Source organism: Sturnira hondurensis, unplaced genomic scaffold (assembly GCF_014824575.4).
Source record: "Sturnira hondurensis isolate 20B ecotype Veracruz unplaced genomic scaffold, ASM1482457v3 Scaffold0008640, whole genome shotgun sequence".
Classification (NCBI taxonomy): domain Eukaryota; kingdom Metazoa; phylum Chordata; class Mammalia; order Chiroptera; family Phyllostomidae; genus Sturnira; species Sturnira hondurensis.
Window position 1 is genome coordinate 19,941,321 of NW_028081271.1, and position 13,454 is coordinate 19,954,774.

At 45.8% G+C, this 13,454-nt stretch overlaps 1 protein-coding gene across 1 annotated transcript; it reads left to right on the forward strand.

Moving 5' to 3' along the window:
• The first annotated feature begins 12,213 nt into the window (after positions 1 to 12,213).
• Positions 12,214 to 13,092, forward strand: LOC118993183 (protein FAM204A-like). Its single transcript, XM_037055408.1, is given in 2 exon segments — positions 12,214 to 12,522; positions 12,525 to 13,092. Coding segments are annotated over 2 exon segments (699 nt in total). The 5' UTR covers positions 12,214 to 12,236; the 3' UTR covers positions 12,938 to 13,092.
• Positions 13,093 to 13,454: the final 362 nt, after the last annotated feature.

The following is a 13,454-nucleotide window of genomic DNA, read 5'->3' on the forward strand; positions in this document are numbered from 1 at the left end:
AGTGTGGGAGAGGCTTGATCATTAGCCCCAGCTCAACGCAGCAGGTGGCCTCTGGGCCTCAGACCAGGAGCCAGTCTTCCTCCTCCAGCTGGGACGAGCAGCTGTCCGTGGAGTTTTGTTCTGGACTTGACGGATGACTCATCTGACTAAGTTTCTTCCTCGCCGACTCTTCAACTTCCCAGAGGTCCTCTAAATCAATCGGCCAGTGAATAACTCTTGATTAAACAACTACCATGTATCCAGCATAGGGCTTGCTGCTATGGCCCCTTATAAATAAAATGACATATGGTCCCTTCTCATCAGGAGCATACAGTCTAGTTGAGGAAACCATGTAAGTCCATGGGAAACAACAAGAAAATGATAAAGTGCTAAATTGTAGACTCAACACTGAGTCCAAGGGCAGTTGAAGTTTAAAGGGCTGGGGCTGTGTGTTAAGGGTTCGCTGGTGACAATGGAATGGAAATGCTGAAGGTCAACGTGTGGCCAACATACATTTTCCAAAGTTTCCTGAGACTGGGGAAACAAATAAAGAGGAAATATCACGGGCCAAATTGTCTGTATGTCTGTCTGCCCATAGAACAGGTACACTGGGCTCGAGCACTCACCAGAACTTTCCATGTATCCTCCCAGGTGGCCCCAGCGTCCCTGCCTCCTGGTATTCGACTCTTGTGTGGTCTCTCTCACGTTGTATCAGGGTTGATCTGTGTGACCGGTAGAATATGGCAGAAGTAATGATATACCACTCCTGAGATTAGAGTTTGAAAGATATTCTGGTGTCTCTCACTCTCGCTCTCTCTCTTTCTCTCAGGTACACTGGGCAAAGCCAGCTCCCAGATCAGAGCATCCCTATAAAGAGGTCCACAGGGCAAGAAATTAAGGCTTTCTATAAACAGCCAAGTGAATGAGCTTGGAAGTAGCTCCTCCAGCCCCATTAAAGTCTGCAGATGACAGCTTGACTGTAACCTCACGAGAGACGTTGAACTGGAACCACCCCGCTAAGCTGTTCTTGGGTTCCTGACACACAGGAACTATGTGAAAACAACATGTATTTGTTTTAAGTTGCTATCATTGAACACCATCCCTTTCAGGGCCAATTCCAACTCTGCATTCCAGTCTTCAGCTCAGGCTGTGCTTTATCCCAGGTCAGTAGAACTGGGATGACCGATTGCAATATTCTTCCTGGGACCAAATTTGCTCCAGCTCTTTCAAATTTAAAGTTATGAAACCTCCTCTCAGTAACTTAATTGGCCTCTGCCACTTGTTTGGGTTTTCAGGAGCAGCCTGAGAGTCCCCCGGCTGTGGGCAAGCCAAACAGTACGGCTCCGGAGAATGCAGTGCACACTCCAATCTTCAGTCCGCAGATCGGATGTGACTTGCAATCCTCTGTGTGGTTTGTGAAAGCCACAGCTGAAAAAGCAATCTGCAAAGGCATGGCATCTCTCCACTGGACCAGAGGTGCTTTTCCAGAGCAGTGTTGGTGGCTTTTGCGGTTGAGAGAATGGTCTGAATCAGGAATCATGAAGCTGCCCACAGACATGGTGAAATCCTGCCATTGACAAAGCACAGATGAACCCACTATTTTTATGTGGCCAAAGCTGAGGCCAGTGATGTTCTCAAAGTGTCTGGACTGTGTCTGGGCTTGTCGTACGCTGGGAGGGTAGGAAAGACCCCGGGTGGAAACCCCCAGAGCACAGTATCACAGACACTTTGGCGTCGCGGCACCACAGTTGTCTTCTTCTGCTGTCCCCTGCCTTGGTGAGTGGCAGGGCCATCCACTCAGTTTTCTACAGCGACAAGAGAGAATTGTCCTGGAGCAACTGCGTATCTCCACTGCCTAAGCCAGTCACCATGTCCCACTTCAATGGCCTTAGTGTGGGTGTTTGTGACTTCTTGCCTGGTTTGTTACAGTTACCTTATACCTGTGATCAGAGTTTTCTTTCTAGCACGTGCTACACTGTCGAAGAACCCTGCAGACATTGTGATAATGAAATAAGCTGGTCACAAAAGGACAAATATGGTATGATTTCACTTACATGAGGCAAATTCGTGGACAGAATTGGGTTGCCAGGGTTGAGGGGAGAGGGGGAATGAGGAGCTGTATCGCCTACACGGAGCAGTTTCAGTTCTGCAAGATAAAGAGAGTTCCGTGGATCAGTGGTACTGCCGAACTGTAGTGCATTTAAAACTGGTCAACACAGTAAAGCTTGTGTTACACGTGTTTTACCACAACTTTGAGAGTATTTTAAAAATTAATATTAAAAAGTTACAAAACTGGGACCCAACTCCTGTATATACAGTACAGAATAATAAAGCATCCTGTGACGATGTCTTTCAAGGAAAATCAAAACTTAAGCAAAGACTATTCCTTTGTTGAAAAACCTCACCCATCAGCACCTCCAGATACCCTTTCTAACCACCCCTAGGACAAGGGCTCTCAAAGAGGACAACGGTTCTCAAAGTTTAGGGTGAACCAGAATCATCTGAGAGACTCACTGAACTATATCTTCCTGGGTCTCCCTCCCTGAGGTCGTGACTTGGAAATTCTAGGGTGAGGCCTGAGAGTGAGGCCTACATCACTAACCAGTCTGATCTGATTCAGATGGTCTGCGCTCAGCCAGAATGCTCCTTCCGTGGTGCACCCATAGCTCCTTGGACGTACCTATTAGAACCTTCACCTTGTCCTGTTGCTTCTGTTCCTGCCTCTGGCTTCTTCCCTGGAGAGGGATCTTCCCTCAGGGCCTTGGAGTCCTCTGCACCCAGCACAGGGCCTGGCGCATAACAGACATTTGATACCTATGCTCATTGAATGCATCACTCTTGAGCTACGTTTGTAGTGGCCAGTAAATAAAAGAGACTCGTGGAGCACAGAAAGTCTACTCTAGAGGCACTGACCTTGTCTTTGGGAAAAGCCACAGATACAGTAATCCCGCTCCTCGCCTGGATGGCTTTGGGGGGTGCTGGAGACAATTTCAGATCCTGCGCAGGGTTATGGTAATTGTGAAAGTTCTGGAGAAGAAGATGAAGTTCGTCGGTAGAAATAACTACAGTACTGATGTGTCAAAGGAGAGAGAGGGAGAGGCAGAGTTTGACCATTTAATGCCAGAAAGTCCCCAGAAAGGTCCCCTGGCTTTTCTGAACGCTTCCAGCCAGCTAGCTACTCGCTGGTAGAGAGAGAAGCAGGAAGACAAGCTCAGGCAGTGCCTCCAGGTTGGGGGTCTGCCAACACCTGGGGCTGGCCTCTCAACCAAGCACAGGGGCTTTTTTGTGAAGAAACAGGAACCAGGAATAATCCTGGCTGGCAGGGCGCCCCCTGAGGAAGTCGGGAGGCTTGCCTGCCAGTCGCCCTCACTTCCCAGATGCCGGTGTGTTTGTTGGCATCGCGTGCCTGTTAATTAAAGGAAGTGTGTGTGCCTTCGGCACTGGTACCCCGGCCCCGAACGTCATTCTTTCCAGGGGTCTCCACCACACTGCCGCCACCAGTAGAATCAATTAGCTTCTCTCCCCAAAGTCAGGCTGCATTTATTTCCAAGCCCGGAGGTGAAACAAACCCCCACCGCTGCATGTGGGGGCTCACATGTCAGCCCCTGGTCCTCCCTGTTACCCTGGCTTGGCAGCTCCAGGGGCCTGCTTTGGGGGAAAAAATATTCTGAAATGAATAGAAAAATAACTTTTGGGAGCAGTCCACCACCAGCCTATAGACCCGGGGCTAAAGGGAGTCTTCTGTAATGGGCTGGGGCCTTTCATAACCCATTCCCAACCACCCCATTGGACTGTTTTAACTTTATTTGAGCTTGGCCTTATAAACAAATTTTTATGAAGCCAGAGTGAAGGTGCCCCGAGCAGAGGTGAGCAGGCTTCCCTGGGAGTTAGTAAAAGTTACACCTGAGGTCTAACAGTCTTCATTAGAAAGCCACGAGGGTGCTTCCATCTGTCCAGCCCACTCTCCAAGCCTTCCACCCACAGGCCGAGGGAGAGGGCAGACCTGTACTCCCAGGGAGAGGCAGCCCGGGACAGACAGGCAGACTATGTGCAACAGGCTCTGGGGTGTGTTGGAGTGTGTTGGAGTCAATGCCTAACAAACACGCAGCGCTTTTTCATTTTTTAAAATATTTTAAAATATTTTATTTATTTATTTTTAGACAGAAGGGAAGGGAGGGAGAAGGAGAGGGAGAGAAATATCAATGTGTGGTTGCTTTTCATGTGGCCCCTGCTGGGGACCTGGCCTGTAACCCAGGCATGTGCCCTGATTGGGAATCGAACCAGTGACCCTTTGGTTTGCAGCACGTGCTCAATCCACTGCACTACACCAGCCAGGGCCACTCAACCCTTTTTCAATTTCCAAGCAGCATCGAGGGGCAGGCTGGCCCGTGCTACACTGTGGGGGGCGTCAGAGGCATCACTGGGGCTCTGCACTGCATCAGCCTGTGGCAGCCAGTGGCAGCCTGTAGCCCCGGCCTCCTTCCTCCCTCTTGGCCTGTGGTCCCTGCTCTCAGGATGTGCACCCATTCATAAAATCACTACAGGATATGTTCATGGACACACACACAAGCACACACACACCGCTTTACAACGACACAGGAATGGTTACCACCGATTTGCAGGTGAAGGCATTAAGTCAGAGAAAGAAAGAATCAGGATTCAGTCTCTGGTTTTTGGACTCCAAGCCCAGTGTTCTTTCTGCTAAACCATAGTATTTTGCAGGGCTTTCTGCTCTAATGAACTAATTTACATCAAGTTGTTTGGAACTTGGTGTGGTTTAATTTCCAAGAGTGTATGTATTTTACGAGTGGATTCCAAATCCCCCTCTTTCCCTCCCCCAGGAATCTTAACGCAGATGGGATGGCTAATAACTGTTAGTAATGGAATAGCAGATGCCACTGGGGGATATTAGTGAAGAGCGGTCACCCCTAAATTTATGCTACTTAAGCTACTTTCAGTAACTCCACCTCTAAATGCAAAGGGGGAAAATGTAGAAAACCAGCCCCGAGGTGGTTTTGGCTCCTGAAATGCTTGTTAAGTAGCAAGATTTGACTCCTTCATTTGATTGGTCTTTGCAGCCCAACTCAAAGTCAGCTGAAAAAATTAATCAAGTACGAATGAAAGTATAAAAGAAGACGTCATTGAAAGGGGCACCTATATCCTTTACCAACTGTAAAGGAAATGTAGAAACTGCGGGCCCCAGAGTCGCAGACCAGAAATTCTTTCCAGTGGTACGATTTTATATCTTGGAACCGGTCCGTGGGTAAATAAGTGACGAGGCTCTCTGCCTCGGGGTGGGTAGGGTTCCTGGAAGCGAGGTACACCGCAGGACGGCTGAAACAACGGGGTCGGCTGGGACCACGCGCTCTGGGCCAGCACAACTTGAGAAGGATGGAAGGAAAATAGTGTGCAGCCTGGCCTGGCTGAATACCTTCCTCCCCTGCAGCCCCGTGGGGCTGGGCTCTGGTTGGCAGGAGAGTATGAACCACCCCACCAACACGCTGCTGTGAGGTTTGCCACTGCATAATGAGGTTGGGTGGAGCGCTCACTGCACCTAAGGAAACAGAGTTGGAAACTGGAGTCCCGTTCGCCAGCCCTGCCTCCGCTGCAGCTGCAGCCGGGGTGCCGGGACCAGACTGAGGCCGCGTTCATGCTAGCGGTCAAGGACGGCGCAGTCTCTTTGGCAGAGCCAAGCCCTGTGTCCCCGTGGCTCGGACGCATTCCCTTCGACTGCCGAGGAAGAAGCGGCAGAAAAGTGCAGAGTCCTTATCCAGCGAGCTTTTAGCCTCTGCCCCAAACCTTGGACCTGGAAACAGAATCCGTTAAAAGAGATCCTCTTGTAACTAGTTGTTCCAAGTTCAGGAAAAGCTCCCAGCACCGAGCGTCTCTTCGAGGAGTTTGCTGTACAGGATTCGGAGCCACGTAGATTAAATTTCCCTTAAAATACACATAAATTTGAAAATTAAAGGGGAAAGTGCCTTAGACCAGACATGTTTGGATTTCTGTCAAACTCAGAGCCTTTGGAAAGCGGCCTGGAAGCCAGGATGTGGCTTTTCAGGACTCCCCCTGGTCTCCGCCACTTCCATCTCTGTCTCTGCCTCGCTCAGGCCCTTCTCCGCTGGAACTGTCGCAGTGTCGCTTCCGCTTCTTACTGTGCCCAGCGCCAGTTATTGCCCCCCCCCCTTTTTTTTCCAGAAACAGACTGAGCTCATCTTTCAAAGGGTCAGAAGTCTCCGTACACGAATGTAGGAGCCCTGGCCTCACCCCTCCGACTCCTTATGCAACACTGTAAAATGTCAGAGTTAGGAGGGACGTGAAAGATCATTAAATCCAACCCCACAGACAAGGAACTCAGTTCCAGAAAGCAACTCAGTTCTTTCAAAACCTCTGGGAGGGGAACCGATGTTTCTCTCACCAAAATTCTAATTTGTTTTCTAAAGCTTGTTAGCTCTATTCCCATCTCTCCTCCATAACTCCGTAAGTCTTATCTTTGTCTCCCCCAGGGTTTGTGATCTCACTCACCTACAGCAGCATAAGCGCATAAACTCTTCTGGCAGCCTTCCCTCTCCAGCAGTTCGTTCGTTCCTTCCTTCCTTCTTTCCTTCTTTTATTTATTTTTAGAGGGTGGGAAGGAAGGGAGAAAGAGAGGGAGAGAAACATTGGTTTCTTGTCCTTTGCATGTGTAACTACTGGGGACAAAACCCACAACCCAGGCATGTGCCCTGACCGGGAATTGAACTGGTGACCTTTTGCTTTGTGCCATGATGCCGGACTCACGGAGCCACACCTGTCAGGGCGCACAGACCCATTTCCACCCAATTCATCTCTGCCTTCCCTGACTCTTCTCCCGGGCCCCGACCCCTACCCCAAGAAGATTCTTTTGTTTTTTTCACTTCTGTTTTTCACAAAAGATGGCTTCCTTCTGGAATCGATTTCCCTGTTGAAGTACACCCTCTCCTAGTTCTTTCACTGAGGGTTTGTGACTGGTAAAAAAAAAAATCTCAGTTTTACCTTGAAAAATGCTTTTATTTCATCCTCAATAGTAAATGGCAACTTATTTGGATGTTCAATTTTAAGCTGACAGTTATTTTTCCCCTCAGCACATTGAAGGTATTTGTCTTTCGCCTCTGGCCTCTTTAGCTGCCACCGAAGATGATCATCGCTATAATTCTAATTATTGTCCCTTGGTGGAAAATCTGTCTTTTCTTTCTAATTGCTTTAAGTTTTTTCTCTTTGTCTTTTATATTCTGCAGTTTAGTACATGACTAGGTATGGATTTGTTTTTATTTATCTTCTGTGTAATTCTTTAAACAGGAGTTTGAATTTGTTATCAATATGGGATAGTTTCCATTAATAACAGTAATACGCACACATATTATATGTTTCATTTGTTATCTCCTTGAATTCTCTCAACAGAGTCCTAGAGCCATTTTGCAATCCAGGAAACTGGGTCACAGAGAGATTAAATTATTTACCCAAGGTTAAATAGTAATTGGCAAGGACATTTTTTGAGCCCAGATATTAAATCTTCAATATTGTTTCTTCTTTTTATTGTCTTTTTCTGCTACTCCTATGAGGCATATGTTTGCTCTTTTCATTCATTCTCATCATTTAACCTGCCATTTACATATTTAATCTCTTTGTCTCTTTATGGCGCAAGTGGGAATCTTTTCTTAGATCTCTTCTCCATTTCATTAATTCTTTTGTGTGTCTAATCTGCTGCTTACTGCATCCCTTGCACTTTTAATTTCTGCAACCATATTTTTAATTTCTAGAAGGTCCCTGGGCTCATTCTAGATTTTTCTATTCTTTTAAAAATAATGTCTTGTACTAGTCTTAGGTATTTCCTTCTTTGATTTTTAAAATTATTTCTTTTTTAAAGATTTTATTTATTTATTTATTGACAGAGGGAAGGGAGGGAGGAAGAGAGGGAGAGAAACATCAATGTGTGATTGCCTTTCATATGCCCCCTACTAGGGACCTGGCCCACAACCCAGGCATGTGCCCTGACTGGGAATTGAACAGGTGACTCTTTGGTTCGCAGCCCGGGATCAATCCACCGAGCCACACCAGCCAGAACTTGATTTTTTAAATCATTTAAAACTATTTTTATAGTTTCTACTATCATCTTATAAACCATGACAGTTTATCTGCTATCTAAGTTTTGAGAAATTTAATCCCGCTGTTTATTTCGAGTGGTGTCTCTTGCACATGGTAGATAATTTCTCTCTGTTTTTATAATTTTTATTGTAAGCAGGTCTTTATTTTTCCTGTGGGAATTCTCTGTGGCCTGGAGTGTTGAAGTTTAATTTCCGAATGGTTTTATATTTGTTTCTGCCAGGTATCCTAGAGGTATCACTGGCTTAAGACCAGTTTTGTGTTAATTTTTTGGCTTGGGGTTTCCTTCTGATGCAGGTAGTAGGTATTCAGACTCCAAACTTGTGCCAGGCATATGTCTGGGGTTTCGATTTTCATAGGGGACTGTTTTTCCTCATCTAGAATCAGGGTAGAGATGGGCTTCCTTGGTGCCCTGCTGGGTTGATGTTTGGCTTTTCTTAGAACATTTGGTCTCTAAGTAAAAGACTCAGTTCCAACCCCTCGTCTCGCTCAGGCGTAAGTCCTCATCTCCCACCTCTGCGTGGGTGTCAAAGTCCAAGCCCTGAGCCATTACTAGGTCACATCATCAACCTGGGACCAGGGCAGCCTAAGTCCCAGCCTCAGATGTCTGACCTTTCAGCTTCCTCTTCACTTTGGCACCTGCAGATTTCCTGCTCTCCCTTTCAAGCTCATCCAGGCTTTATTTAGTAACTTTATATTATTTTAAAAATTGCGGTAAAATGCACAGGGCATAAAATGCACCATCTTAACCGTTCTTACGTGTACTACAGGTCAGCGTTAAGGACAGTCGCGTCGTTGTGCGACCCTCAGCACCATCGAGCCGCAGAACACTTCTCATCCTAGAACAACTCTGGGCCCTTCGGACGACAGAGCTCCGCCTCCCCCATCCCCTCCACTCCTACCATTGCCCTACCTTCTGTCTCGATGAATTTGCCTCGCATGAGTGCAGTAATGCAGTATTTGTCCTTCTGTGATTGGCTAGTTTCGCTTACCACAGCGTCTTCAAGTTTCGTCCTTGCTGTAGCGCGTGTTAGATTTTCATCCTTTTTAAGGCTGAATGGTAGTCTGTTGTAAGCCTGTACTATACTTTGCTTGCTCATCCATCCATTGACGAATATTTGGGTTGCCTCCATGTTTCGACTATTGTGCATAATATTGCTATGAATATGGGTGTGCAGACACGTGGTATCTCCTAAGATTCTGCCTTTAATTGTTTTGGATGTGCAACTTTTAAAGGTTTAAGACCCTTTTTACATCTTTCCCTTTCCTGGCCCACCCCAACTAAGCTTAAATACTTATGGCCATTTCTCTGGCCAAAACATGGCTCTGGTGAAGAGTTAGGCTCGGGCGTGTATTCCATCCACTTGGTTTGGAAGTGAGAAATGGTTGCCTTTGAAGCCTGAAGACACCACCTTGAGGACGGCCCAGCACCCTGTGAAGATGAGGTACAACCCGGATACAAGCCTCAATTCCTTTCTTAGGCCTTTCCATTGACCCAATCATATCCCTTCCCCTCCTGCCCCTAGCTTTCCTCTTCCTTTCATCCTGTAAGCTGGAAGAGAAGCCAGCTCTAGCACCTGGTACCCAGGAAGGGAAAGAACCAGAGAGAGGATAGCTGGGCAAAGCTGAGCACGTATTGGCCCTGCCATTCCTGGACCCAAGGCGGGCACTCTAAGCCAATAGGTGAGCTTCTAGCCCCTCAGTCAGAACCAATCATGAAAAAAGGACTTGTCATATTTGTCTCCCTTGCAGCCCACACCCTGCACTCTGCCTTTATTTATTTACACTTTGCCTTCCATTCTACTTCTCACTCCCTAACTTCCTGACCCCTGGACTTATTTTTTTTATGGTTTCATATCCACTGCTTGGGTCAGATGATTATTAATGTTATTCCTCTGGTACTAACACTACTCACTCCCTCTACTGTTTTCTGCTGTGCCTGGTAAACATTTCTCCCGGTTGAGCTGACCCTACCTGGGCCAGTACCCTTTCCGGGAGCCACCAGGATTGAAGAACAGGACACTGCCAACCTCATTAATCAGTGCTTCCTGGACAGCTTCCCATTATGTCTTCCAGGCGTTACCCTCTCCTCCAAACCTGCTGCTTGTCTTATATTCTGTCCCTTTATTAATAACACCACTAGTCACTCAATTATTCAAGCCGGAATTCAAAGAGTAATCCAAGACTGCTTTTTTATCTTCATTTCTAGTGAATTTCCTTATGAATACTGACTTCCTAAAGCCTATCAGATCTGTCCCTCTCTTTCTATCTTCACTCTTCTGCTTTAGTTCAGACTCATTATTTTCACCTAGACTTCTGTACTGGTCTCTTACTTTAGTCTTGTCTCACCCATCCTCAGTGTACCTGCCACACACCAATGGATGGTGTATAAAATGCAGGCTTGACTCTATCTACTTCCCAACTTAAAATACTTCAATGCCGCCCCCTCCCCCCCAGTTTCTGCAGGAAGCAGTCCAAAGCCTTCAGCATGACAGATAAAAATCCCTTCTGTTCTGATAGATAGAGGCTTTGCTCTCTTGCCTTATTTCTTGCCATTCCTCCCACAAGTTACTATAGCTTGTGTCCCAAACTTACCACGCCCTTTGCCTTCCCCATTTTGCATATTTCCATTGCCTTGAATTCTCTGTTACTTTTCACATCAGGAAAACCTCCACTAGTCCTTTAATACATACATCAAATGTATCTCCTAATAAACATAAAATTAGCATTGCTCATCTCTCCATGGGAAGGGATTTATGGTGATTTTTTTACTTTCTATGTAGCATACTTTATTTGAATCTTCTTGAGACAATATATTACTGTTATACTTTTATTTTTATTTTTTAATAATTTTTTATTTAATTCTTGTTCAAGTACAGCTTTCTGTCTTATATTCCCAACCCTGCCCGCTCCCCGCCCCATGCTTCCCGCCTCCCCCCTATTTCCACCCCCACCCTTAGTTGTTGTCCATGTGTCCTTTATACTTGTTCATGTGAGTCCATATACTTTTAAATAATAAAGATAGTTTTCCACCGTCTATTTAAAAATCTCGCTGTTTTTCCTCTCCAGATGGAATTAATAATGCCTTCTATGGTCTTTCAGGGCATATGTTCATATATAATATTGTTTTCATACCTGGTTACAGAAAGTTGCTATCTTTTGAAGGGGGGTTATATCTGTCTTCTCAACAAAATTGTAAGCAATTTAAAGACAAGAACTGTGCCTTATCCAGTTTGGTACCTCAAGCACATAGCACAATATCTGGTCCATAAACAATGTTAGTGCATTGGAACTGAGTTGTCCAAGTTCCCTTAACTTAGTGGCAGATTATAGCCTAAAACTCAGGCCTCTTGATTCCCACTCCAGTGTGTTTTTCCCATTTCACTATATTGATCTACATGGCAAATTGTGATTGCACAGCTACGACTTGTCTTAGCAAGCTAGCACGTGGGAGGGAAGAGCACCTCCTTCATTTGCAAAGGAGAGAAGTGTGCTGTTTGGCTGTGTAGTCTTTCTGAGCACCAAACAGGACAACGTTTGTGCAGACCCTTGGCAAAATGAGAAGTTGCATATAGAGGACAGGGACTATTATCGACCTTTATTTCACTACACAGTTTTCATCTTTAACAAATAGATTATGAATTAGAACACATGTTTCTATATTATCCTAAAGTCATCAAGAAGAGGTCTCGTTATACTCTGATCCTCAGTGTCAGTCAGGAATGCAGGACAGGCTTCCCACATGAAGAGAGACGGTGTCTTTCTGGGTTTGTGTACTATTGTTTTGGTCCGTATGTGATGCCAGTAAAATCTCTCCTCTGTCTCTTGGAGGTGGCCCTCTATCCCCTTCACCCAGGTGTGTACCAGTGTGAGTCCCCGAGACGGGTGTCCCTGTAGGCACGGAGCCCCACATTGCCCTCCCTGCTGTGTGATTTCCACGTAAGACATGGGACTCTTGTCTTATCCTTTACACAAGGGGTGTTCTCGAAACAGACCTTAGAAATTTAAAGTAATATAGAAGAGCTGAAAGATTAAATAGAAGAGCTGGAAGGCAGAGATGAAGAAATCTCCCTGAAAGTAAAACAAAAAGAAAACAAACTAAAAATAGGATGTGCGGCTGGCTCTTTACCAAAGGAAAGATGTGGAGTGGGCTGCTACCTCCTGGCCTAAATGAAAGTGATGTTGAGTTGAGTTCAGAAGATGGAGAAGACACTTTAGAGAACTCTGGACTTAACTTACAGGAAGGGGAAGAAGATGGGACCATTACAGAAACGGAGATCTCAGATGTCCCTGCGGGTAGACCAAAAACGGACGCAGAAGCAAATGTGAACGCGTAGGAAGAGTGTCCTTCTGGAGTTCCCGTACATGTGTGGAATCAATTTCAAGAATTGCATAAAAAACACTCTGAACAGAAAATTTCAGCTTCAAGTTCAGAAGGAGAAAGAGGAAACGCTCCAGAAAAGGTAAATTGAAGAATGAAGAGTCTCATAGTGAACAGTCCGCAAGTGAAGCGCAGTGGAAGGAACTTCCTCAGTGTTTTGGAGTCAATGACAGATTTGAACCTCCCGTGAAAAAGAAAAAAGTTGAGAAGTCGGGCCTCGAGAAGCGCATCGACCAGGCCGTGGAAGAGGGAGACGTGGAGAAGGCTGAGGAGCTCAGCAACCAGCTGGCCACCCGAGAGCTTGGTGTAAAAATTGCCAAAGCAATCGCCTGCCATAACTTCGTAAAAGCCAAAAAGGACGCTGAAAATTCACAGGTTGCTCGAAAAGAGAAGAAACTTGCGTGGGGGTGTGAAGCGAAGAAGAGATGGGAAACCAAGAGTAACATGGGGTACATGTGACCTGCCGAGTCCTTCCAGACGTCGTGCCTTCCCTGAGGTTGCACTTGAATCTGCACTTGCTCAGTTGGCTGAAAAGATACCCCTGCCTATGTTAAATATGTCAGAAAATTGGTGGAAGTAGAAAAACAAGCATAAAACCCAGGGGTTGATTATCACTTCATTCTATTGAAGTGAATGGAATGGCATGTTCTGGTATTTGTACAGGGAGTCTGAGCATACATACAGAGAAAAGACCGGGTTTATTTATTTATTCACAGGGACCGACATTATCGAGTCGATTTTACTTTCCCTCCATCTGGTAGAGCATAGCCGATGAGCTCCTTATGCTTTCTTATCTGTACTCAGTATAACTGCACTTATTCTGGAATTCTGAAATTGTGTTTTTTAAGATCGGCATTTGTTTGTAATGGGTTAGTCATAAATCTAAGAAAGCCTCAATTGATACTGTTTTACAAATGACTGTATCTTAAATGTTTTAGAAGGAACTATTGGGTCTTTATTGGATGCAGTAGAGTTG